The 22,642-nt window shown below is 60.4% G+C and overlaps 1 protein-coding gene across 6 annotated transcripts; it reads right to left on the bottom strand.

Annotated features, from left to right (window-relative positions):
- CEP131 (centrosomal protein 131) lies at nucleotides 1–18,556 on the bottom strand. Of its 6 annotated transcripts, none has more exons than XM_060082206.1 (26): nucleotides 18,355–18,556; nucleotides 15,716–15,917; nucleotides 14,868–14,977; nucleotides 14,310–14,424; nucleotides 13,881–14,008; nucleotides 11,392–11,505; nucleotides 10,690–10,845; nucleotides 9,336–9,453; nucleotides 8,863–8,979; nucleotides 8,511–8,661; nucleotides 7,899–7,993; nucleotides 7,240–7,422; nucleotides 6,682–6,858; nucleotides 6,478–6,603; nucleotides 6,240–6,368; nucleotides 5,114–5,230; nucleotides 4,606–4,708; nucleotides 3,694–3,895; nucleotides 3,320–3,445; nucleotides 3,068–3,185; nucleotides 2,707–2,781; nucleotides 1,594–1,736; nucleotides 1,337–1,514; nucleotides 1,046–1,242; nucleotides 255–315; nucleotides 1–179 (listed from the first exon to the last, which is right to left on the bottom strand). In XM_060082206.1, exons 2-26 carry the CDS (start codon nucleotides 15,899–15,901, stop codon nucleotides 105–107), a joined length of 3,300 nt encoding a protein of 1,099 aa, XP_059938189.1. In that variant the 5' UTR covers nucleotides 15,902–15,917; nucleotides 18,355–18,556; the 3' UTR covers nucleotides 1–104. The 6 variants fall into 6 exon arrangements, with proteins under 6 accessions (XP_059938189.1, XP_059938191.1, XP_059938190.1 ...); XM_060082208.1 differs by having other exon boundaries at nucleotides 3,320–3,442; XM_060082207.1 differs by having other exon boundaries at nucleotides 6,243–6,368.
- Between the last annotated feature and the right edge of the window lie 4,086 nt (nucleotides 18,557–22,642).

The following is a 22,642-nucleotide window of genomic DNA, read 5'->3' as shown; positions in this document are numbered from 1 at the left end:
TATTAAAAGACACCTCTTTACTGTTACGACGTAGCCTCGGTGCTCCACCTGAGGGGCGGCCAGAGCACTTCCCGCCAGGCGCCCTCAGCCTCTGCTGTCGGCAGTCACTTGGCACTCGGGAACGGCCGCCTGCACTGCTCCAGCAGCTCCTCCAGGTGGTCGGCCCTCTTCAGCGCGGCCTGCAACAGGCCGTCCACCCTGGTCAGGCCCGAGCCACCCCCGCTCCCCCAGGAAGGCCGGCCGTGGGGACCCACCTCGTGCTGCTTCCGGAGGCTGCTCACGGCCTCCTCCTTCTTTGCCAGGGCCAGCTTCACCCTGCGGGGGAGCGCACGGTGGGCCTTTGTGCAGTGCCCCTGCCAGACCCCCACGCCGGCCTGCAGCTCCGAGTACAGCAGGGTGGCCGGTGGGGGGCCTCCATCCCCCGAAGAGCAGGAGGGGCCACTCCTGCCCACCTTGTCCCAGCCCTGCTGACTGCGGCACTGGGCCGCCTGGAGAAGCCAATGACAGGACCTGTGACCCCACGGCTGACCCCGTGTGAATCCATGGCCCTTGGGAAGGGCTCCCTGCTGAGAGGAGGACGAGAAGCCCCCACCACACGCCTGCGTCACAGAGCACCCACGGAGGGCGGGCAGGTAGGGACCAGGGAAGGACTAAGGGATCCCTGGCAGCGGGGGGAGTAGGGGGTGGAGGGCGTCCATCCTTTCTGCATAGCACCCACTCCACCCAGGCCCAGGGGGCTAAGGGCCAGGGAGCTCCTCTCCGGACACCCACACATAGGGCACCCACCCTGGCTGGGGTTGGCTGGGCTTCTTCCCAGGCTCTGGGGCCAAGCACAACATAGAGGACGACAGAGCCTCAAACACAGAGCCTGGAGCAGCCACGGCTGATGGGGCCCAGTTCTGCGTCGGCAGGAAGCAGGAAGCTGGAAGGAGTGCGCGCAGCCCGCTCGCCTTCCTGGGCCCAGCGTCCTCTTTGGAGCCACAGGGTCCCGCCTGCCTCCCCCAGCCCTGTGCTCCCCAGGACCCCAGTCAGCCCTGCAGCCCACCTCCCGTGAACCTCCTCCAGCTCCGCCTGCTTCTCCCGCGTGAGCTGCTCCAGCTCCAGCCGCTGGCGGGCCCGCAGCTCGGCCAGCTCGGCCCTGACCTGCCGGTTCTCCTCCTCCGAAGCTGCCAGCCGGTCAGCGAACTCCTGGCGAAGGACCTGGGCCAGGCTGCTGCGCTCGCCAGCCAGCTGCTCATTTACCTGGGGTGGGGTGGCGGGCGGGGACGACAGGGACCGCATGAGCGGATGGCGGGGGCTGGGGGCTGGCGGTCAGCCACCCATCCCGCCGGCTCACCGCCTTCACATCCGCCAGCTCCTTCTCCTTCTGCCGCACCAGGCCCTGCAGACGCACATTCTCCCCCTCGGCCTCCCCAAGGCGCCCCTTCAGCTCTGCGCACCGTTCCTGAAGCTTCCGCTCCGACTGTTCCAGCTCTGAGAGCTCCGCCTCGTACTTATCCCGGAGGCGTTTGACCCTGGTGGCGCAAGAAGCAGGGTCAGAGGTAGCCCCATTGCCAGCGTCTGGGCCTCGCTCCGGGGTTCTCGGGGCCTCACCGGCTCTCGACGGCCCGCTCGTTCTCCTCCCTGGCCAGCGTCATGTCGGCCTCCAGCCGGTGGATGACCAGCTCGATCTCCTTGTCCCGGGCTCTCCGGATCTCTTCCTTCAGCTCCCGTTCCCGGTTCAGCAGCCACGCTTCCTGCAGGGGAGGCCCAGAGGGTTTGGGGGGCCGGCTGAGGTTGGCGGAGGAGGCCGAGGGATGGCCACATGGACTCTTGGGAATGCCCTGATGGCAGGGAAGGAGAGGCCTCACACTACCCCAGGCCCCACTTGCCCTCAGGGGTGGAGGCCACGTCCTGTCATCAGGACCCAGCGTGGGACACAGTTGGGGCTTGAGTGAGAACAATTAGCACAGCCTGGTGCTTCTCCCCACTCAGAGACCCGGGACTAAGGCCACAGAGACAGCGTCTGCTGCCAAACTGACTCTCCTGAGAAAAGAAGGGACCTCATCTGGTTGCTGAGGGCAGGGCCGGTGCCCCACCTGGGGGCGAGAGCATCAGTGGGGCAGCCTCTTGGAAGGCAACTTGGAAACTGCCATCAGGTTTAACATGCCACGCCCTTTAACTCGGCAAACAGTCTGGGCACGTATCCCACAGATATGGGGACCCCTCCGGGCGTGGCTGGGGGTGGGGGATAGCATGGCTGCTGGGCCACTGCTCAGGCTTTGTCCCCAGGCTGATGCCTTGTGTGGCCCCGGGTGCCTCTCCACCACAGCCTCCTTCCAGAACAGGAGAGGTGACACAGCCCACCTGGTAAAAGGCATGAGAGGACAAGGAAAAGCCTGCTCCTGTGTGGGCCCCTTACACTGGCTGCAGGTCAGCCTGTCAACTTTGAGAGCAGCTACCTGGGCAAGGGGAGGGTGAGGAACGCCCGCCACCATCAAGTGGGGTCCGCTCCAGCCCCCTGGTCTCTCCCGAGCCCACCTGGAAGCTCACTCAAGTACGGTCAGAATCACACCGCCAGCCCTGGGCAGCCAGAACCCACATGTGCCCGAGGGGAGGCCACAGAGGTGGAGCCTACAAGCCAGCTTTGAAGCCTGGGGTGCCGGGCAGGAGGGGAGAGAGGGAAGGAAGACCCCACCCCCTGCCCCAGCTTCACCCGCCTCCCACCTCCTTCTTGGCGGAGTTGGCCTCCCACATCTGTTTCTCCACCTCCAGCTGGTCCTTCAGGGTCTTCAGTTCCATCTGGGGGCCAGTGACAGGGTGAGAGCAGCCCCCGCTGGCTGCTCCCCACCCAGGGCAGTGTCTGCAAGAGCCTGGACGGGGCCTGTGGTCAAGCTGAGGGTCTGTGGTGAGCTAGCTGGGGAGCCCCGTCACGTGAACCCAGGCTCAGCATAGCACTCCAAGCGGCTGCCACCCTGGCAGGTGGGCGCTGCTCCTGGAGGTGGCCCCTCTCCACGGGTGGTATGGGTGCTTTGCTGCTGGGCTGGCCTGGAGGGGCGGGGCCCGGGCGGGATGGGGCGGGGCTGACCTGGTGCCTGCGCTCCTGCTCCTCTCTCCCCTTCTCAAACTCGGCCCTCAAGGCCCGGCCCCCTGCCGAGCTGCTCTCCTCCAGCTGCCGCCTCAGCTCATCCAGCTCCGCCCGCTGCCTGCAGGTGAGCAGAGGCCAGTTCTGTAAGGCTGAGCGGGGCTGAGCGGGGCTGGGCGGCGCTGGGCGGGGCTGGGCGGGGCTAGGCCCCTCCCCTCAGTACCTGGCGGCCTGCTGGGCCCCTCCCCTCGGTACCTGGCGGCCTGTTGACCCAGCCGCTCCTTCTCCTCGGCCACCTCGTTGTAGAGCCGCTGCCGCTGCTGCTGCAGGGCCCGCTGCTCCTGCTCCAGGTGCTGCTCGAAGCTGCGGACACAGGACCTGCTGGGAGTGGGGCCGCCGGAGTGCTGGAGTCCCCACCCCGTCCACCCCAGCCGCCAGCCGGGCACGCCCCTCAGAACTGAACTGCCCAGTACAGCCGCATCCCTTGGTGTCCTACACACCCCCCTTTCTCTGTCCTCCGAGGGAGGCCACTGCGGAGGAAGTGCTGTTCGCTCTGGGGGGGGGGGGGTCTGCGCACACCCCAGGCCTCACCCCTACCCTCCACATCCCCAGAGGGCTGGGACCCTCACCGCTGTTGGGCACGCTCCCACTCCTGACGGCCCAGCGCCTCCTTCTCCCGCTCCAGGTGCTCGCGGAGCTCCTCCGCCTGGCGTCCGTAGTGCTGGGCCGCACGCTCGTCCGCCTGCAGCAGCTCTACCGCGTGCAGGCTCTTTAGCTTCTTCACCTCCTGCTTGTGCTTGGCGATCAGCTTCTGGATCTCAGGCTCCAGGCCTGGGGGGCATGGAGGGAGACCGTGCTGCAGGGACCCTCCCCCACCACTGCAGGGGCGCTGCCCCTCACCCCTCTGTACTGTGGGGGACCCCCGACCTCTGCCCACCATGACACCAGGGCTGCAGTCCGGGTAGAGGACCCCCACCATGGGCTCCAGCCCTAAGCACAGCTGAGTCCACCAGTGCCCACGGCATCTCTCCCTGCCCACTGCACCAAGACTCCCTCCTTGGTGCTCTGGCCTGTTGGGTCTCCCCCTGGAGGAGGGCGGTCACTGGAGAGGGTGTCCTGGGGCAGGAGGGCCGGGCACGGGCAGGCACAGCTGGGGCTGCCCCATCAGCCCTCAGAGGGCTAAGTGGGGGAGGAGTGACTGTGCTGCCAGCAGGCAGCCCCCACCCCGAACCCCCATCTGGCTCGCACCCCTGGAAGCTGGAGGAGACAAGGAGACCCGGCAAGGGGAGCCCAGCCAAGGGAAGGTGAGGCCCCCCCCAACCCGGACCGGGCCCTCTGTCTGGACGCTGGTCTGTGGCCAAGCTCGTGTGCCGCCAGCCTCCCTTACTCCTCCCAGCCTCGAGCCAGCTGGGCCGCATCCATGAGTCTCACTGCTTCCCAGGAAGCTTCTCCGCCACGTGTGCAATTGGAACTGCTGTTCTCACTCGAGATCCCCACGATTACTCCACCCGAGTGGCGGCTCTGGGCACAGCGGCACCCACCTTTGACCGTGATCTCCTTGATCTTCCGGGTCTTCTCATTGATCCACTTTTCCCTGCGGACTTTTTCAGTGGCACTCATGAGTTCTTTGAGTTTCTTAATCTCCTACCAGCAAGGAAACAGGAGTCAACAGAGGAGCTGTGCGAAGCGGGAAGATGCAAATGACAGCCCCCTTCTGGCCATCCCCTGGGTTTCAGGAGGCGGCCTTTCAACAGTGACCTCGGGCAAAGCAGGAAGCACCAGGGGCTGCGGGTCGTTGTCTGACGAAAGCCGGTAGTAGTAAGTGGCGTCCCTCTGACCAGGGACCAGAGCTGCGGCATGTCGTCGGTCACCTCCTCTGAACCCCACCTCATCTGTGACATGGGAGGGGTCAGGCGAGTCCCTCAGCCCCTGCCCCGGGCTCTGCCACCTGCCGGGAGGCTCCGGGGGCCACCTGTCCTGGGGTCCCTCGCACAGGGCCTGCAGGCATACCAGGCCTGGGGTCAGGTGTCAGGAGGGTGAGGGGCTCACCAGCTCGTGCTTCTCCTGCATCTGGGCCTCCTTGTCCTTGAGCCTCTGGTCCCCCTGCTTCAGCTCGGCCACCAGGGCCTCGCACTTCTCACCCAGAGCCTTCTTGTCTTCGATCAACTGCGACCAGGGGCGGAGGTGAAGCTGCTGCCCCGTGAGGCCAGGAGACCCCGCCTCCCCTCACCCGGGGGGCCAGCGCACCAAATCCCGAAACACCCCACTGCTCCTGGGTCTGTGCGGGACCCTGGGTCTGGGAGGGTGAGCACACATGGACAAGGGGCTGCAGCTGCCCCCGGCCCTCAAGCCCCCTGAGACCTGGCTGGTGTCAGCGGAGCTCAGGCAGGGACGGTGCCTTGGCTACAAGCCCCCCACTGTGGCCACATCAGGAGCTTCCTGGAATGGGGGTCATTCTTTCGACCCTGTCACCTGGCCTGTGGAGAAGGGCCTGCCCGTCGCCTGCCAAGGGGTCTCTGTGAAGCCCCAGGATGGTACCCAGCCTCACTGAGGGCTCCAGGCAGACCCCCAATTTGGAGACACCTATGATCACCAAGCAGAGTGTCACTAATGATCACGGGAGGCCACTCGGTTCCTCGGGGCTCCTGCCTCTCTTCACAGACCCCACACCAGAATTTTCCTCAGAATAGGACCTGACGGGGGGGCTTGACTGAACATAGCGTGGGCCTGAAGCTTCCCCCACCCTGTCAAGGGAGCTCTGGCTGCCCCACCAGCCCCAGCAGACCAGGAGTGGCCTCCCCGGGACACGGACGGTCTGGAACACGCGGGAAAGTTCAGGGTGTGTCCTGCTGGACGCCTCCCACCAGGCCCCCAGAGGACCAACCAGTCCAGCTGCCCGCCCACCATGCTGGGCTGGGGAGCATGGCCATGGGTAGGGGGAGGATTATGGCTGGGGGGAGCATCGCTGGGGACTGGTGAGCACTGGACCAGCCCTGGTCCCCACAGGGGAAGAGGCTGCCCGTTTCTACAGAAGGAGAAGGAGACCCACAGGGGAGGCCAATGGCTCCAGAAATCTCCATGAGGCCCGAGCTGGTCTGGAACCCAGTCCCGTTCTCCCCCCTGACTGCTCAGGTCCTGACAGCCCTGCCCTCAAGCCCCGCCTCCCAGGCAGCACCACCTGGTCGATGAAGGACAGGTGCCGCTGGATGGTGGCCTCGTAGTGCTCCTGCTGCTGCCGCACCTGCCGCCCCAGCTCCTTCTCCGTCTCTTTGACCCGCCGGATGGTGAGGTCGCGCTGCTGCGCCTGCGGGGGGTGCGGGAGATGAGACAGAGATGAGGCCCTAAGGGGGCAGGCCGGGCACTCACTCCAGCTGGGGACATGGGGACGGAGGCAGTGCTGGGGGCGACGTTACCAGCGCCCTCTGCAACAGCACCATCGCCTGCTTCTTCTCCTCCACCTCCAGCTGCAGCCGCATCACCGATGTGCTGGCCTCGGACGCTGGCTCCAGGCGCCCCAGCCCCTCGTCCGGCACGGGCCCCTGGGGACGCGGCTGTGTCAGGCAGGCCCTGGTCACCTGGTGGCGACCTGCCGTCCCTCCCTGGAGACCCCTCCACACCTGGGGGGCCGAGGCCGGCAGGCCCTGCCCAGACTTCTCCATCTCATCCAGGAAGCTCATGATACTCTGCAGCTTGGCCTCCGAAAGCAGAGTCCCGTCCTCGCGGGGGCAAGCAGCCACACTCAGCTTCCCAAATTTCTCCAGGTTGTCGGCTGTCAGGGAGCTGGAATCGTCCTCCTGCGGGGGGAGGGGGCGCAGCATTAGGGGCAGTCAGGGCAGCGGAAGACTCTGGGCTGGCCTTCCAGGAGTTGCTCAGGGCCCCCTGGGGCAGGGGAGGGCCTGGTCCGGAGGGAGGGCCTCTCAGGCTGCCCAGACCCTGGCAGGGCATCCATCACCTGGGGGCACCACTGGCAGAGAGGTGGTGCCCACCCCACCTCCACCCCTGGGTTATTCTGGGGGTCCTAAACCTTAGTGAGACGGGGGATGACAGGGGGGTTCAACAAGGTCCCATCTGGCCCTCGTTAGCATCCTGACTAGAGCAGGGAGGAGCCCGGTGGACTTCCCTGGCCCCCAAAGCGCCCCTGTGACCGTGTGGACAGTGGCAAGGACCACGGTCACCTCGTCGGTCCAGGCGTATTTGTCCTTGTGGTACACCTGGGGGCGGGGCAGCGGCTCAGGCTCCTGCTCCAGCAGCTTCAGCGTGTCCAGCAGCTCGTCCAGGGTTGCCCTGGACTTGGCCCTGCTCCCAACAGGGCCCAAAGCTTCCATGCCCTCACCAGCCACGTCCTGGGAGCTGGCATCCTGCAGCAGATGGGCCATTAGAGGCAGAGACCACCAGAGAACAGTGTGGGGGAGGCCGGGGGGAGGCTTCCTCCACACGGGTGCCTGCCCGCTCAGCCACAGGGACTGGGCTTGCCCCCCAACCCACCTCCAGGGAAACAAAAAGGGCGGCCGGGTGAGATAGGTCCGGGCCTGGCCTCCTCGTCCCTCAGGCTGGAGGCGTTGGCCAACACCTAACCTCTGAGCTTCCAGCTCTCTTCTGTGGGCCTGCACAGGCCCCACCCCAGTGTCCACGAAGACCCAGCGGGATTCCAGAGCAACCACTGAGACCCCAGCCCTCCGGTGGAGTGACAAGACCCATCCTGGGTGGCCTTTCCTGGTGCGAGTGACCCCACAGCCAGGGAGGGGCAGGGAAAGGGCAAGCGCAAGCCACCCCGGCACAGATGCACCCCAGAGCTGAAGCCAGGCAGGGAGGGCAGGAAGGGCTGTGCCGAGACCTGAGGCTTGTCCTCTGGAAGCTGCCGGGGCTCTGGCGATGAGTCGCGGGCAGGCTGGCAGGGGTCCTCCGGGCCCGCGATATGGAGGCCAGCTCCTGCACAACGGAACGCAGCGTCAGCCCACCTGGGGGCAGCGGACATGGGGGAGCCCTTGGGAAGAGGTCAGGGGAGGGGGATGCAGGCCTGGGACAGCACGTGCCACCGTGGACCTCACGGAACAGCGGGGACGATGGAGAGCCCTGACCTCCCGGGGCAAGAGGTCAGGTAGCTGGTGCAGCTGCTCTGTAGGGACCCTGTGTCCAGCTCCAGAGTAACTGGGGCAGAGGTGGAGGAGCAGGGCCTGGTGTCTGCTGAGAACGACGCCCCTCCTCCACGGATGGAAGCCACAAATGGGGCAGTGGCACACGGGGCCAGAGGATGCTGGCAGAGGCCACACCTCCTTCTCAGCCACGGGCCTCCCTGAGGGAAGGGGATGGGGAGGTCTGGGCATGGGGTGTCCGCCTTCAGGGATGGCTGCACCTGGGGTCACCATAGCCGGGGTGTCTGCACATAGAGCCGGAGGCAGAGGTGGGCAGGCGGCAGGGCAGCCTCCGGGCTCTAGGACCTGCTCACCAGTGTTATTGGCCTTGCGGGTCTGCTGGGCAGCGCTCCCCGGCCTCAGGGTTGGCTCCTGGGTGGTCTGGGGCTTCCCTGTCTCCCCGGGCCCCTTCAGCAGCCCAAGGTCAGCGTTACGTGACTTCTGGGCTCGCTTCTGCTGCAGTTCCTGCCGTGGGGAGCACCTGTGAGCAGCCCCACCCAGGGGAGAGGGCAGCCCCTTGTCCTCCCCAAGCTGTACTGCCCAAGGCCCCACACCCAGGGGCACAGGGAGGGGGCAGCGGGGCCCCCAGGAGCGCAGTGGTGCTCTCGGCACATGGGGGTCCTGCCTTAGCACCAGGCTCCCCATGTGGCTCAGGTCACCCCTCACCTGGATGGCTGCCCTCCGGGCCTGGCGCGCCTTCTCCTCCCGGGCCTTCCTCCTGGCCACCTCCTTCTGTTGGTGCTGGTCCAGGAGGGTCCCCTCTCCTAGACGCTGCCGCTGCCCCTGCAGAAGCCGAGCCATGGTGGGTTTCACTGGGAAGATGGGGTTGCCCCATCCTGCCATTTCTCTGCCTCACAGAGGACAAGCTCCCCTCTCCCAGGTGGCCAGTGGCTCCTGCAGGTGGGAGATGGCTTTGCATCCCAGCCAGAAACCCACCCCACCTTTCGGCAAGGGTGACCTGGCACCCAGGCCCTGCCGACCGAGTGACTCAGGAGGGAGGAAGCTGGGCCCCCAGATGGGGGGCACCCATGGGGCAATTCTAAGTCCAACCCCACTGGTCTGAGAAACCCTGCCGTATAGCTGGACCCCTGGGATTCTCGCCCGCCCCATCAGGGTGTGGCTCACACACCCACGCTGACCTCTCGCTTGGACGCCAGCAGGCGCTCCAGGCGGGCAGCTCCGGCTCGGCGCCGTTGCACTTGATGTCGGTACCAGCGCTGGATGGTGATGGCGGCCTGGTTCACCTGGTGGATAAACCTGCCAGAAAGTGGGGCTCAGGATGGAGGCGGCTGAGCCAAGGCCTCCCTCCCCGGGTCTCCAGAAGGCCCGGCAGGCAGAGAAGCCGGTGGCTGTGCACGTGGCCCTTCTTCAGGTGTCAGCGTTCCCCAGGGAAATGCAAATGCTCATTCGCACAGGTTATTCACAATTGCTAGAAACAGAAAGTAACCCAAAGGCCCACCACCTATGGGTGAGCACTGTGTGCTCCCGACAGCGACATTACTCACAAACAGTAACAAACCAGGGACTCTGCAGGCCAGGCACAGAAGGCCACAGGCCGGTGCTCTAGTCAGGGCCTGCTAGAGAAGGCAAGCTGCAGGGGACAGGCTGGTGTGGCCAGGGTCTCGGCCAGAAGGGGCTGGGTGAGAGGCATGCGAGGGGATCCCAGGGGGTGACACCGTTCTGTCTGCACGTGCATCAAACTCATAGACCTGTGCCCTAAAGGCGGCGTGTCTTGTTGTACGTGAATTATACTCAGTAAAGCGGGTTAAACCCAAAGCCTTCACCTTGGCTCTCAGGGACACTTTGTTGATTCACTCAGCAAAGGTGCTAATGGACCATCTAGGATGTGAGCAGTCACCGGCCGTGGGACATGAACGCAGAGGGGAGCCCTGGTGGGGACACCTGGGCCTCACCCAGCTCGTCCTGCTTGCCCACTTCCAGGGCCCAGTCCCAAGTTCAACTGGGACAGCAGTGGTGACTGCTCAGCCAGGTGGGGCTCTCAAAGTGGTTCTTGATGGGGCACAATGTCACAGACCTGGGGCTGCAGCAGGAGATCCCCCCCATGCCCACCCTCTGTGCTCCCCAGGGGCAAGATTCTAGGGGCGGCTCCATCAGCTGTTTGGAGTTTTTCAGCTTTATATCTTCTTTCTGCTTAATGTTTTTTTAACTAACAGTTTTACTGAGGTATGGTTTACATACTTATAAAATTCACCCATTTTGAGTATACGATTCAGTGATTTTTAGTAAATTTACAGAGTTGTACGACCGCCAGCATGATCCGGTTTGAGAACATTTCCATCGCCACCCAAAGCACTCCCCTGGCCCCAGGAAGCCACCACTCTACTTTCTGTTTCTGCAGATTTGCCTTTCTTGACGTTTTATATAAAAAGAATTGTACGTGTGGTCTTTTCAGCCTACATATCTTAAAACAACTCTTAAATGGAAATTTCTCACTGGTACCTCCGACCTCCTCCCAGCCCCGGCTGCGGTCACCTCTCAGCCTCCTCCTCGGTCACCTCCTTCCGTCTGAGCTGCCCGGCGGTGCCCCCCGAGTTGTTCTGGACCGTGTGGTTGCTACGGGCCGCATTCTTCTGTGGCTTCCCGAGGCTGCTGCCCTCGCCCTCATCCGTGGCTGCCTTGATGATGTTGCTGACCGGGAGGGCAGAGAAAGGATCACAGCCTCCTGACAGGGCCCCCATCTCCTGGCCCCTGGGGGACGGCTCTGCCCGCAGCCCGGGGAGCTGCCTCGGCCTGGTCCTGGGGCCTTGGGCCTGGGAGGAGGCACCCACAGGTCCTGTTCCCTGTTCTGACTTGCTGGTCATCGCCAGGGTCACCTACTCTGCCCCCACCAGAGCCTGTCTGGTGGCACCCAGGGTTAATGGGCACTGCATTTAAAACAGCAGAAAGGTCTCAAATGTCACAGGATCCTAGAGCCAGATGGTGACTCAAGACACCCATGGGCCGTCCCTGACCTGAGCACACCATGCAGTGGATGTAGGGGTGACGGACTAGGGGCTGCTCTGCTCAGCTCAGCTCAGCCCTGCTCGAGACCCCCCTTGGCTTTGGGCTTAGCCGGGGACCGGAGACTCAGGGGGTGGCTGTGGCTTACTCGGCAGGACCTCAGGCTGGAGTGAGCCCGGGCCCGCCTGTGTGGCCCAGGTCGTGCATCGTGCCAGGCTGGAGCCAGGGCCTTACTTAAGGGAGGGAGCCGTGTGGTTGGAGCTCTTGGGGGGCGGCACCTTCTCCGAGGGGGTGTAGTGGTTGTGCACCATGGTGGTAACGCAGTTGCCCACGGCGCCCTTGTTGCTCCTGCCAGGAGAGACCGGGGCAGGGGGGTCAGGCTCTGGGAAAGACCCCCGAGTCACGCTGTTGATGCCAGGGCTCACTGTGGCATTGTCTCAGTGTCCCTGCCGGTGGGGCCCTTCTTGGGACCCGGGAAAGCTCCATCCACCAGGGCATTCCACCGAGCAGAACCCGAGGTTTGGGGGTGAAAACTGCGGCCCCTGACTTCGGACATGCCTACGACAGGGTGGGGGAACGGTCACAGACCAGTCAACAGAGAAAGGACCTCCCCCTGCCAGTTACACGTGATGGATGGAATACACACTGTTTTCTCTCTGCCCCTCTCAAACCCGCTAGAAGGAATAAAAAATGTACAAACACACAAGGATGAGAAGATGAGACGGCGGCAAAGAAATGTCCACAAAGTTCTTGAGGACGAGGAACAGAGGGCCCAGCGGTGACTGACTCACAAAGTGAGTGAGGGGAAACCTGGGTGCCGCAGGGGCCACGAGGCGGCTGGTCTGCACCCCAGGATCCAGGGAGGTGCAGGAAGCAAGGGCACCTGGCTCTTCCAAAGCAGCAGCTGCGCCTGCACCCCCTTCCTCACTCTGAGCATCAGGCACCAAGCCCACCCTGCCCTGCCCCTCCTCCTGCAGAAGACAAGCAGCTAGGCCTCCAGGTGAGAGTCTGTGCACTGGACCAGGACACCCCCATCCCTTTCCTGCCGGCCCGCAGAACTGGTGGCCCTCAAATAACCCCGCGGGCGAGACAGGAGGATCTCTCCCTGGAGAGACTGGCCAGACGCAGACAGGTGGGGAGCCCCCAGCACAGCAGCCTGGTCCCCACACAATCACCCCAAAGTGAAGCCTCCAGGCAACTTTTAGGGCCTCCCTCTTAAATTCTGACAGAGCCAGTATTCCAGACATTTGGGGAAAGACCCACATGTGAAAGGTCAACAAACAGAATATGATGGAAATAAGGCCAAGCAAAGAACAGGACATTTCAACAAATGTACACTCAGCGTCAGGCTGTGCTGATAAATCTTTAACAGCCGAGTCTCTAGAGAGAAAAGCTCTTATCTGCAGCATCTGCCAGTGTCAGTGACAATATTCCCACCATGGCTGATTTCCGACACCCTGGAACCAGAGCCGGGCAGAGGAGGACAGTCAGCCTCGTGAGCCGGTGCAGGCAGCTCCAGCCGCCGCTGCGTGGAATCCTCAAACACGTGAGAGACGAAACAAGAACAAGATGCTACGAAAGAGGAAGGATGGAGACACATTCGAGAACAAGAGGAGCTACAGGAGAAGAAACAAAGTGAGCAAAGGGTTGAAATACACAGTTAAGTGCATCTATCAGAAAGCAGATCCCAAAGCTAAAGAGAAAGAGAAGAAGGGAAGACGCCAACTTTGTAGAATCAACTCAGGAGGCCCAACATGCAAATAACCGCAGTCATAGAAAGAATGGGAAAAAGAAAAGGGAGAAAACTGTCAAAGAAATGACAAGAGGAAATTTCCTAAAACTGAACAGCACAAGTGTGCACATGGACCAGCCACCAAAGCCCAGTGTGATCAGTGAAAGGACCACGTCGAAGGCCTGGCCCTGGGAGCTTCCACAACAGAGAAATGAAAAGATGACTCAAACTGCTTCTAGAGGGAGGAAAACAGACACGTGAAAGGACTGGGGATCAGGAAGGCAGTGAATTCACAACAGCTCTCCACGGAAACTGAGCAATTGCTTCAAGATGTCAGGAAAGCTTTCCAATCTAGAACTCAGCGCCAGCCAAACTCTCAGTCGGTGGAACGGTCACGGCATGTTCAGGCACATGTGGTCTTAGAAACTTTACCTCCCACACATCCTTCCTGAGGAATCTACGGGAGGATGTGCTCCCCTAGAGATGGAGGAAACGGAGGGCCTACCAGGAGGGAGCGGGTAGCAGAGGGCGGCCAGCTCGGACCCAGGCAAGAGAAGACAGGGCTCCAAGAGGTTTCTCTGGAGGAAGGTGGACGGGCAGGACACCTGCTGGCCTGCTGGAGGGGAGTTCTAAAGGTTCTCTTGTCAAGTCTGGGAGAAGAAGTGACCCACACACAGACAACGAACCAAGGAGGAAAACAAGAGATCATTTTTAACTCCGGGAAAAACAAAAGTGTGCCCCAAACATCAACGTCTCCTGAGCAGATTCTGCTCTGAGGTTCACATCTTGGATTCCTCAATCCTCCTGACTCTGGGGGGCAAACACAACCATTATCCCCTTGGTATAAATGAGGATCCTGGGGCCCAGGAGGGTTAAGCAACCTGCCCACAGAAATGTTCCGAGGCCCCCTGGTCCAGACACAAATAAGACAAAGCGGCCACCCCCGGGAGCTCTGAGTGGGCGGGGCCGTGTGGCCCTGTAGCCGGCGCACCTGTTGTTGGCGGTAAAGTTGGGGGCCAGGGGCACCGTGCACTCTCTCCTCCGTGGGCCCACCGGCACGTCGAGGGTGCCAGGACTCTGGGCATCGGGTGGCAAGGTGAAGGCCCTGGGCTGGTCATCCTGCACATAGACGACAGCCTGTGACCTCGCTGCACACGCCACTGATACAGGGCCCCTGCCCTGTCCCCACTGCCTCACGCACACATGGGGAGCGGTGGGATGGCCTAAGGGCTGGGACATTCTTTGCTGCTCCTCCTCACGTTGACTGTTGTGGTTAAAGCTGGCTAACTAACACTGATGCCCCCCACCCCCTGCTGGGCCATCCTGCAGGGGCAGTGAGAACAAAACCGGAACCAGGCGTCACTCCCAACGGACACAGGCCGCGTGACGTCCTGTCCGCTCAGCTCAGCTGCAGCCTCACCAGGACATTCCACGTGGCTCCCTTCTCGCTGGAAGCTTTGCTCAGACCGGCAGGCCTCTTTCTCCCACCGGGGCTGCCCTCGAAGAGTGTCAGGAAGCCTGGGGGCTCTTCCGGCCTGTGTCGCAGAGAGGACAGCAAGCAGGGATAGTCACTGGGCCAGGGGAGCCCGACTCCCGGAACCCAGACGGGGGTCGTCTTACGAGAGGACAGGAGGGACCAGGTCACCGGTGGGGACTCCTGCTCCCCAGCCCACAGCATAAAATATCATTTCTCAGCCCAGATCTGACAACCGCACCTGGAAGAGGTGCTCACACCTGTCCTGTGGCCACCACAACACCTCAGGCAAAGCGCAGCAAGGACAAGGAAGAGGTGCAGGCAGGGGGATGGTGGCCTTGAGGTCCACATCCCTGCACAGGAAATGACGGGCCAAGACTCGTCCCGCCTGCCCCGCCCAGGGCTGGCCCCCGTCCAGCCAGTGCTCACGCCAGTGAAGCTGGGAGAAGGGCTAACAGAAGGAGGAAAGAGCAGGCCGGGGGTGCCTGAGGGGTCAGAGGTTACCTGAGGGGGCCAGGCCATGCCTGGTTGGCTTGTGGCTGGTTGACCTGCGTGGCACTGTTAGATCTGCGAAGGTTGCTGATGGCCCGGGAGCCTCTGGGCCCTGGGGCCTCCTGCCAAAAGGAGGGAAGCAACCAACCATGTGGCCAAGGTTTTAGACCCTCGCCAGTCCACGCAGCACCAGGGCAGGCTTGGACACAGATTTAGAGAGAGGCTCTCCTGGGTCACATGTAGACAGGTGGGCAGGGGAGCAGCATGGGGGTCCTGGGTTTGACCTGCTGAGCAGGGGCAGGTCCTCGACCTCTCACACCAAGTGGGAGCGCCTCACCCCTGGCAGATGGAAGGTCCGAGAGGAAGCGCGTGAGGCCCGCCTGGGCGCTGCAGCAAAGGCTGACCATCCTCCTCATCACCCTCTAACCAACGAGCCTGGCCACTCACTCCCCCCTGCAGCTCTTGACCCGCAGCTCCCGTGGCCATCTTGCTGCCCCCCTGCCCTGCCCTGCCTGGTATCTCAAGGCCACCAGGAGCTCCTCCTTCCCCACACATTAACCCCGTTTACAGAGGAATCACACAAATCCAAATGTTGCTGGAACAGGAGGGGCAGAGGGCTTGGTGCTGGCAGGATCTAGGCTCTGCCCGGGGCCAGCCGACCCCAGTCTTGACCTCTTGGTGAGTCAGCTCCCTGGTCTACAAGCCGGAGTCCTTCCTGTCCCGGGGCGGCCCCAGGGATGCATGGGATAATGGACATGAAGGTGCCTGCTGAGGCGTGGAGTTTACCCAGGAGTCAGACACCACCCCGAGGTAGGGGGCCCTGAACACCCCTGGACCTGAGGCCTAGCCCTAACACTCACCAGCATCTTCCTCCTTGGCTCGCTGCCAGTGACCACGGAGATGGAGCGGGCGATGGGCTTGGCGGTGGAGGCACTGTTGGGACGCCGGGACATGGGCGGAGGGAGGCCTGTCAGACTCAGGTCCATGCTTTCCGGGCTGCCCTCGGGAGGGCCAGAGGGGCCACTGAGGGCCCTGGAGCCTTTCATGGTGGACAAGCAGGCCCTGAGCAGGGAAGAAGGGATGCGAGGAGGTGTCCTCCGAGGAACCAGGTGCGCACACATAACCTCTGGTCCGGCCGCAGGGGACCAGGGCGCCTGAGTCTGCCTGCCACCCAGCTCCCCAGAAGCCTGCCACGCCCACCACCCTCCTCACTGAGTGGCCATCTCCTCATTAGGAGCAAAAGCGAGTGGCAGAGTGGGACCCCGAGCATGAATGGCAAAAGGACGGCCTCCTGGGGTCAAGATGACCTTCCCCGGAGGGGCACTGCTTGGGGTGGCCGGGGGCTGCGGCAGTCATGGCTGTGAGCCCCCGCCCCGTGACAGGTACTCCACCCGCCTGGGCCCCATGCTCCTCATCTGTAAAATGGGCCTTTAAAGGTGCCTCCCCAGGGGTTACCATGAGGCTCAGATAAGACGGCTGTGAGGCTGGCACGTGGTGAGCACCCCACAGGTGATATTCTAACTGGGGTTTGTTAGGGCCCCCAAACTTATCTGACCACAGAACCCCCTCCATCTCCTCAGAACCACCCAGAATATCCACGAGCTCCTGGGATGCAGCATCTGCTCTCGTGTCCAGGTCCCCTCCTCCCCTCCTAGGTTGGCCGCCTCTGCAGCGTCCCGTGCTGGCCCTTCCTCTTCCGACTGCTCAGCCCGGGGCCTCTCTCTTCGTCCTGGGGGACTGCCTCTGGCTTCCTGGCTTCAAACACCATCCATGGGCTGCCGGTTCCCACAGGCATACCTCCCGCCCCCCTGTCCCCTAGTTCCCAACTTAGCTAACCACGGAGCCTCTGGCACCTCAGACCCAAACGGACACCTGACTACCACCTCCAGCGCCCCTCCCTGGAGGGCATTTTCTGAAACCGGCTCAGACCGAAGATCCAGGTCTCGTCCCGACATCCTCTCCCTCACCACCACACCTGCCCCCTCCGCAACCCAGCCAGTGCCCCTTCCCCGTCAGTCCCTTCCCTCCACAACCCCTATCTGAGCCCCCATCTCCTCAAACTGGACAACCACAGCAGCCCCTCCTCCGGCCCTGCCTGGCCGGCCCAGCCCCTCCCCGCACGGCAGCCACAGCTGATCTTTCTGAACCGGGTCTCAGATCAGGCTGTGCCCCCAGTGAAGACCCTCCGAGGACTCCCAGGCAGGGAGAATAAAGTCCACATGCCTAATGCCCCTCAGACCTGACCCTGATCTCTGTGACCTCCTCACTGCCTCCCTTTTCCCTCCTCAATCTGCTTGAGACCCTTCCCTGGGATGTCACGAGGCCCCCTTTCACTCAGAGGGCTGCCTGTCGCTGTCACTCTTCATTCCCTCATCCTGCTTCATTCTTCTTCACTTGACCACCTGCGCACACAGGTTGGTCTGTGCACTGCCTGATGCCCTCGTAAGAATGTAAGGTCCATGAGGGTGGGGACCATGCAGCCCCAGAACCCGGCATGTGGCAGGTGTTCAGGTAACAAGAGGGGGTGAGCCGGCACCAGGAGTGACCAGAGAGGAATGAGCACAGCCCTCCGTGCCGCGGAGGACTCTGGTGGGCCAGCGGGCGCACTCCATCGTCATCCAAGGTCAGCACTGCAGCCTCCTTCAGCCCCAACACCCACAGCAGAGGTTTTGTCCCCTACTCTCCAGCGTGAGGGCAGAGGCTGTCCCTGCCACTCACCAGGCCAGTGTCCTCAGTTATGCATTTCCGGTCGGGTCCTGGGGGTGAAATTTAACACCCTCCTCTCCTCGAGGCACTGGTCACACCCAGCTGGACCCAGGCTGGCCCACTCGAGGAGGAACGTGCAGGGCTCTGGGAGGGTAAACACAGCCTCTCCGTGGAAACCTCCAAGCTAGACCTCACCTTGCCTATAGAGGTATCCCTCCCAGGGCCTGAAGGTGGGTGTACAGAGCCTCTGCCTGGACCCCTCAAGATGGGCTGTCCCAGGACCCCAAGCAGCTTCTCTGCCCAGCAGCTCCCCATCTCTCTGCGGTTTGGCTCAAGGTGGTGAGACCCGACTGCTGACTGGTTTCCACCCCATCCTCCTGGGAAGGCAGGAGGAGCTCAACGGCCCTGGGGCATGAGCCCCTCCTCACCTGTGCGGGGGCACCGAGGGGCCCTCACCTGCACCCTCCCCCTCATCTGGGCAGACCCCTTTACCTGCATAAGGACCCCCCCCGGTCACCTGCGTGGACCCCCTCACCTGTGCGAGGGCCACACCCCCTCACTTGCGCTGGCCTCCGCATCTGGGCGGGCCCAGGACCACCTCACCTGCGCGGGGACGCCCTCAGCGGAACGAGGCCCCACTCACCTGCACGTTCCACCTCACCTGCGCAGCCCGGAATGCCCCTCCCTGCGCGGTCCAGGAACCCCCTCACCTGCGCGGGCCCCATCATCTGCGCAGGCCCTGGACCCCCCTTCACCTGCGAGGGCAACCCCACTTGCACAGGGATCCCCTCACCTGCGCGGGTCGGGCCTGGGACTCGGGGCCTGCGGGACCGAACGGCGAGGGGTACGCTGGGCCCTCCAGGCGGGGCCAGGCGGGGCCCAGGCTTTGGGCCGGCGACTTCACGCCCCCGGCCCCGGCGCTGACTCCGAGGCCCGGTGACAATGAAACGGCCGGGAGGCCGGGCGAGCAGCCGCAGCTAGCAACCAGCAAACAGCTTGGCACCTCCTCCCCGTCCGTCACGGAGGCCCGCCTTTCCTGCCCGCGCCGCTTTCGAATTGGCCCTCCGGCCGCCCGCTCCGGACGTCCCTGGAGCTCATTGGGCCGCTCGGCTGTCCTTCGAGAAGTTCAGGCGTGGGAGGAGCAGCAGAGAACTGGGGGCCCGTGGTGGCGGCGGGCTGTCGATTGGACTTGGCTGCGGGAGGCGGGGTCTCGGCAGAAGTGGGGGCGGGTCCTGGGCGGAGCCTGTGGGGAGGAATGGCGGAGGAGGAGAAAGGGGCGGGGTGCGGGGAGAGCAGCCGGGAGTGTGTGGTCGCTTCAAGCTTCTCTTTCACCCCAGCTCAGCCAGCTTGCGCGGCTGCCACAGGTGCCCGAACTCCCACGCCGTCCCCCGGTTCCCACGCATACCTCGGCTCCCACGCCGCCCCCCGGATCCCACGCGGAACCTCGGCTCCCATGCGGTCCCCGGGCTCCCTCCTTGCCGAGACCCGTCTGGACACGTGGGTCCAGCTACCCCCTGAAAGCTCCGTTTTGGGGTCCAGACCTGCGAGTCCCAGGGAGGCCCGCCTCGGGGGAAACGTGAAGCTGTCAATAGGGTGCCCTTTCTCGGGCGGCCCTGACACCGACTCCCACGCCCAGTGCGCGGTGGCGTGCCCTTTTTGTCTCTATCCTTTCTGTCTTGACGATGCCTTTTTTTTTTTTTTTTTTTTTTTGGCCTCCTCGAAAGTTTTAATCCTCCCACCTCCACCCCCGCACCTGAGGGTTGTTTCATATTGTAACCCATGTCCACAGGCCCCACTGGCAGGGCCTCTCCTCCTTGGTGTCCCAGGTGTCCCACGAACGGCACGGTGCGTCCTTCCCAGCACGCAGGTGGACCCAGCACGCCCAGCGCCTCGCTGCTCGGCCAGATTCCACCGGTCTGTGATCCCTTCACCAGGAAAGCCCCCTCTCCTCCACGAAACTTCTGATCTCACCAACAAGTCGTCTTTCCCTTCAAAATAACAGCACCTTGCTGATTTTTGCCCCACTTTTACAAATCAAATACTTTTTTACTTTAAAATTTTAAAATTGATATCAATAAAAATCACATTTGGGGGTGTACAGCTGAGTTTTGATGATGCTTAGAGTCGTTGTACCACCACAGAAACAAGGCACAGAACATTCTCCCCTCCCCAAACCCTGGGCTGCCTCTTTGTAGCCAAACCCTCCCCACCCTTGTCCCAGCCACCACTAACCTGTCCCCTGTCACTATGATTTTGCCTTTTCCAGAGTGTCGTAGAAATGCAGTCCTGCGGTGTGTAGCATTTTGGGTCTGGCTTCCTTCGCTTAGCGGTGTGAGAGGCATCCATGTTCCTCTTCATTGCCGACTAGTATTCCACAGTATGCGTGAACCATACTTTATTACTCAGCAACCCAAGGACATAGGGTTGTTTGAAGTTTGGGACAATTATGAATGGAACTGCTGTAAACATTCACTTTTAGGCTCTTGTGGCTCTTGAAGTCCTGTGGCTTGTCTTTTTGTCCTCTTCACTGTGTCATTCAAAGTGAAGTTCTTCAACTTTGATGACGCCCAGTTTTTTCTATTAGTTTGAGCTTTTTGTATCTCATAGAAGCCATTGCCTAATCCAAGGACAGAACATTTTCTGCTAGGTTTTCTTCTGGAAGTTTTACAGTTAGGTCTGTGGCTCACTTTAAATTTTGTGTAAGAGGGGCTTCCCTGGTGGTGCAGTGGTTAAGAATCTGCCTGCCAATGCAGGGGACACGGGTTCGAGGCCTTGTCCAGGAAGATCCCACATGCCGCGGAGCGACTAAGCCACAACTACTGAACCTGCGCTCTAGAGCCTGTGAGCCACAACTACTGAGCCCATGCACCACAACAACTGAAGCCCACACTCCTAGAGCCCGTGGTCTGCAACAAGAGAAGCCACCGCAATGAGAAGCCCATGCACCACAATGAAGGCCCCTCTCGCCGCAACTAGAGAAAGCCCGTGCAGCAACAAATACCCAACACAGCCAAAAATAAATAAATAAAATAAATTTTCAAAAAAATTTGTGTAAGATATGAGATGGGGCCAAGCCTCATTCTTTTCTTCCAGTTGTTTCAATACTATCTGGTGAAAGTCTATCCTTTCTCCATTGAATTACCTTGACACCTGTGGAAAACCAATTGACCATATCTGTGGGGGTCTGTTTCTGAACTGTCTGTACTGGTCCATTGATCTGTGTCTGAACTTTCACCCATCTTACACTTCAAATCAGGTACTGTGAGCCTTCTGTGTTCTTTTTCAAAATCACCTTAGCTATTCTAATTGCTTTGACTTTGGCTGTAGCTTTCAGGATCAGCTTGTCTCCATTTACAAAAAAATCCATGGGGAGTTTGATGGGGATTATGTTAAATCTATAGATCAATCTGGGGAGAATTGACATCTTAACAGTAAAATTTTCCAATCTGTGAACATGGTATATCTCTCCATTTATGTAGGTCTTCATTGATTTCCTTCATCAGTCTTTTGTATTTTCATCATACAGAGCCTACATATATTTTTTAGATTTATATCTAATTATTTCATTTTTCAGATGCTATCATAAAAGTGTTTTTTTGTTTTTTTTAAATAAATTTATTTATTTTATTTTTATTTTTGGCTGTGTTGGGTCTTCGTTATTGCGTGCAGGCTTTCTCTAGTTGCAGGGAGCAGGGGCTACTCTTCCTTGCGGTGCACGGGCTTCTCATTGCGGTGGCTTCTCTTGTGGTGGAGCACAGACTCTAGGCGCGTGGGCTTCAGTAGTTGTGGCACATGGGCTCAGCAGTTGTGACATGAGGGCTCTAGAGCGCAGGTTCAGTATTTGTTGTGGTGCGTGGGCTTAGTTGCTCCGCAGCACGTGGGATCTTCCCAGACCAGGGCTTGAACCCGTGTCCCCTGCATTGGTAGGCGGATTCTTAACCACTGCACTACCAGGAAAGCCCTATCATAAATAATAGTTTTTTAAATGTCAATTTAAACTGTTTATCACCAGTATACGAAAATACAGTTCATGGTATAATTTACTCTGTAACCTGTGTTCTTGCTAAACTCATTTATTAGTTTTAGGGTTTTGTGTAGATTCCATGTGATTTTCTACATAGACAATCATGCTCTCTGTGAATAGAAACTGTTTTATTTCCTCCTTTCCAATGTGTTTGCCTTTTGATTTTTTCTTGTTTTATTTTGTGGCTGGAGCTTCCAGGACAATGCTAAACAGAAGTGATGAGCATGGACAACCTGGCCTTGTTCCCAATCTTAGGGGGAAAACATCCAGTCCTTTGCCATTAAGTATGGTGTTAGCCGTGGGATTTTTGTAGATACTCTTTACCAGGTGAAAGAAATTGTTATATTTCTAGTTTGCTGAGTTTTTAAAAAAATCATGAATGAATGTTGAACTTTCTCTCTTGCTATTTCTGTGTAAAATGATAATGTGATTCTTTCTCCTTTGGTGTGTTAATATGATGAATTGCACTGATTGATTTTCAGATGTTGAACGAGCATTCCTTCCCCAGGAAAAACTCCATTTATTGTGATGTATTACTTTTTGTATATTGCTGGATTTGTCTCGCTAATTTTATTTTTTAAATTAATTAATTTATTTTTAGTTTTTGGCTGTGCTGGGTCTTCGCTGCTATGCGCGGGCTTTCTCTAGTTGCAGAAAGCAGGGATTACTCTTCGTTGTGGTGCGTGGGATTCTCATTGCGGTGGCTTCTCTTGTTGCGGACAACAGGCTCTAGGTGTGCAGGCTTCAGTAGTTGTGGCTTGCGGGCTCTAGAGTGTAGGCTCAGTAGCTGTGGCACACGGGCTTAACTGCTCCACGGCATGTGGGATCATGCTCTGCGGACCAGGGCTCGAACCCATGTCCCCTGCATTGGCAGGTGGATCCTTAACCACTGCACTACCAGGGAAGCCCTGTTTTGCTAATATTTTGTTGAGGATTTTTTTTTTAATCTACGTTGATGAAGGAGATTGATCTGTACTTCTCTAGACCAAGCGTACATGGAACATTCACCAAGATAGACTATATTCTGGGCCACTAAACAAACTTTAACAAAAGTTTG

Source organism: Mesoplodon densirostris, chromosome 18 (assembly GCF_025265405.1).
Source record: "Mesoplodon densirostris isolate mMesDen1 chromosome 18, mMesDen1 primary haplotype, whole genome shotgun sequence".
Classification (NCBI taxonomy): domain Eukaryota; kingdom Metazoa; phylum Chordata; class Mammalia; order Artiodactyla; family Ziphiidae; genus Mesoplodon; species Mesoplodon densirostris.
This window is presented reverse-complemented; position numbering and strand designations above follow the sequence as displayed.

What these genes read in the sequence shown, in the direction of transcription:
- CEP131 (XM_060082205.1), bottom strand. Translation starts at nt 15,901, where the DNA reads ATGAAAGGCTCCAGGGCCCTCAGTGGCCCCTCTGGCCCTCCCGAGGGC. An exon ending in CAAGGAGATCACGGTCAAAG is followed by an intron (nt 3,896 to 4,605) that starts GTGGGTGCCGCT and finishes CATGCCCCCCAG; the next exon opens with GCCTGGAGCCTGAGATCCAG. An exon ending in CCAACTCCGCCAAGAAGGAG is followed by an intron (nt 1,737 to 2,706) that starts GTGGGAGGCGGG and finishes CCTCCCCTGCAG; the next exon opens with GAAGCGTGGCTGCTGAACCG.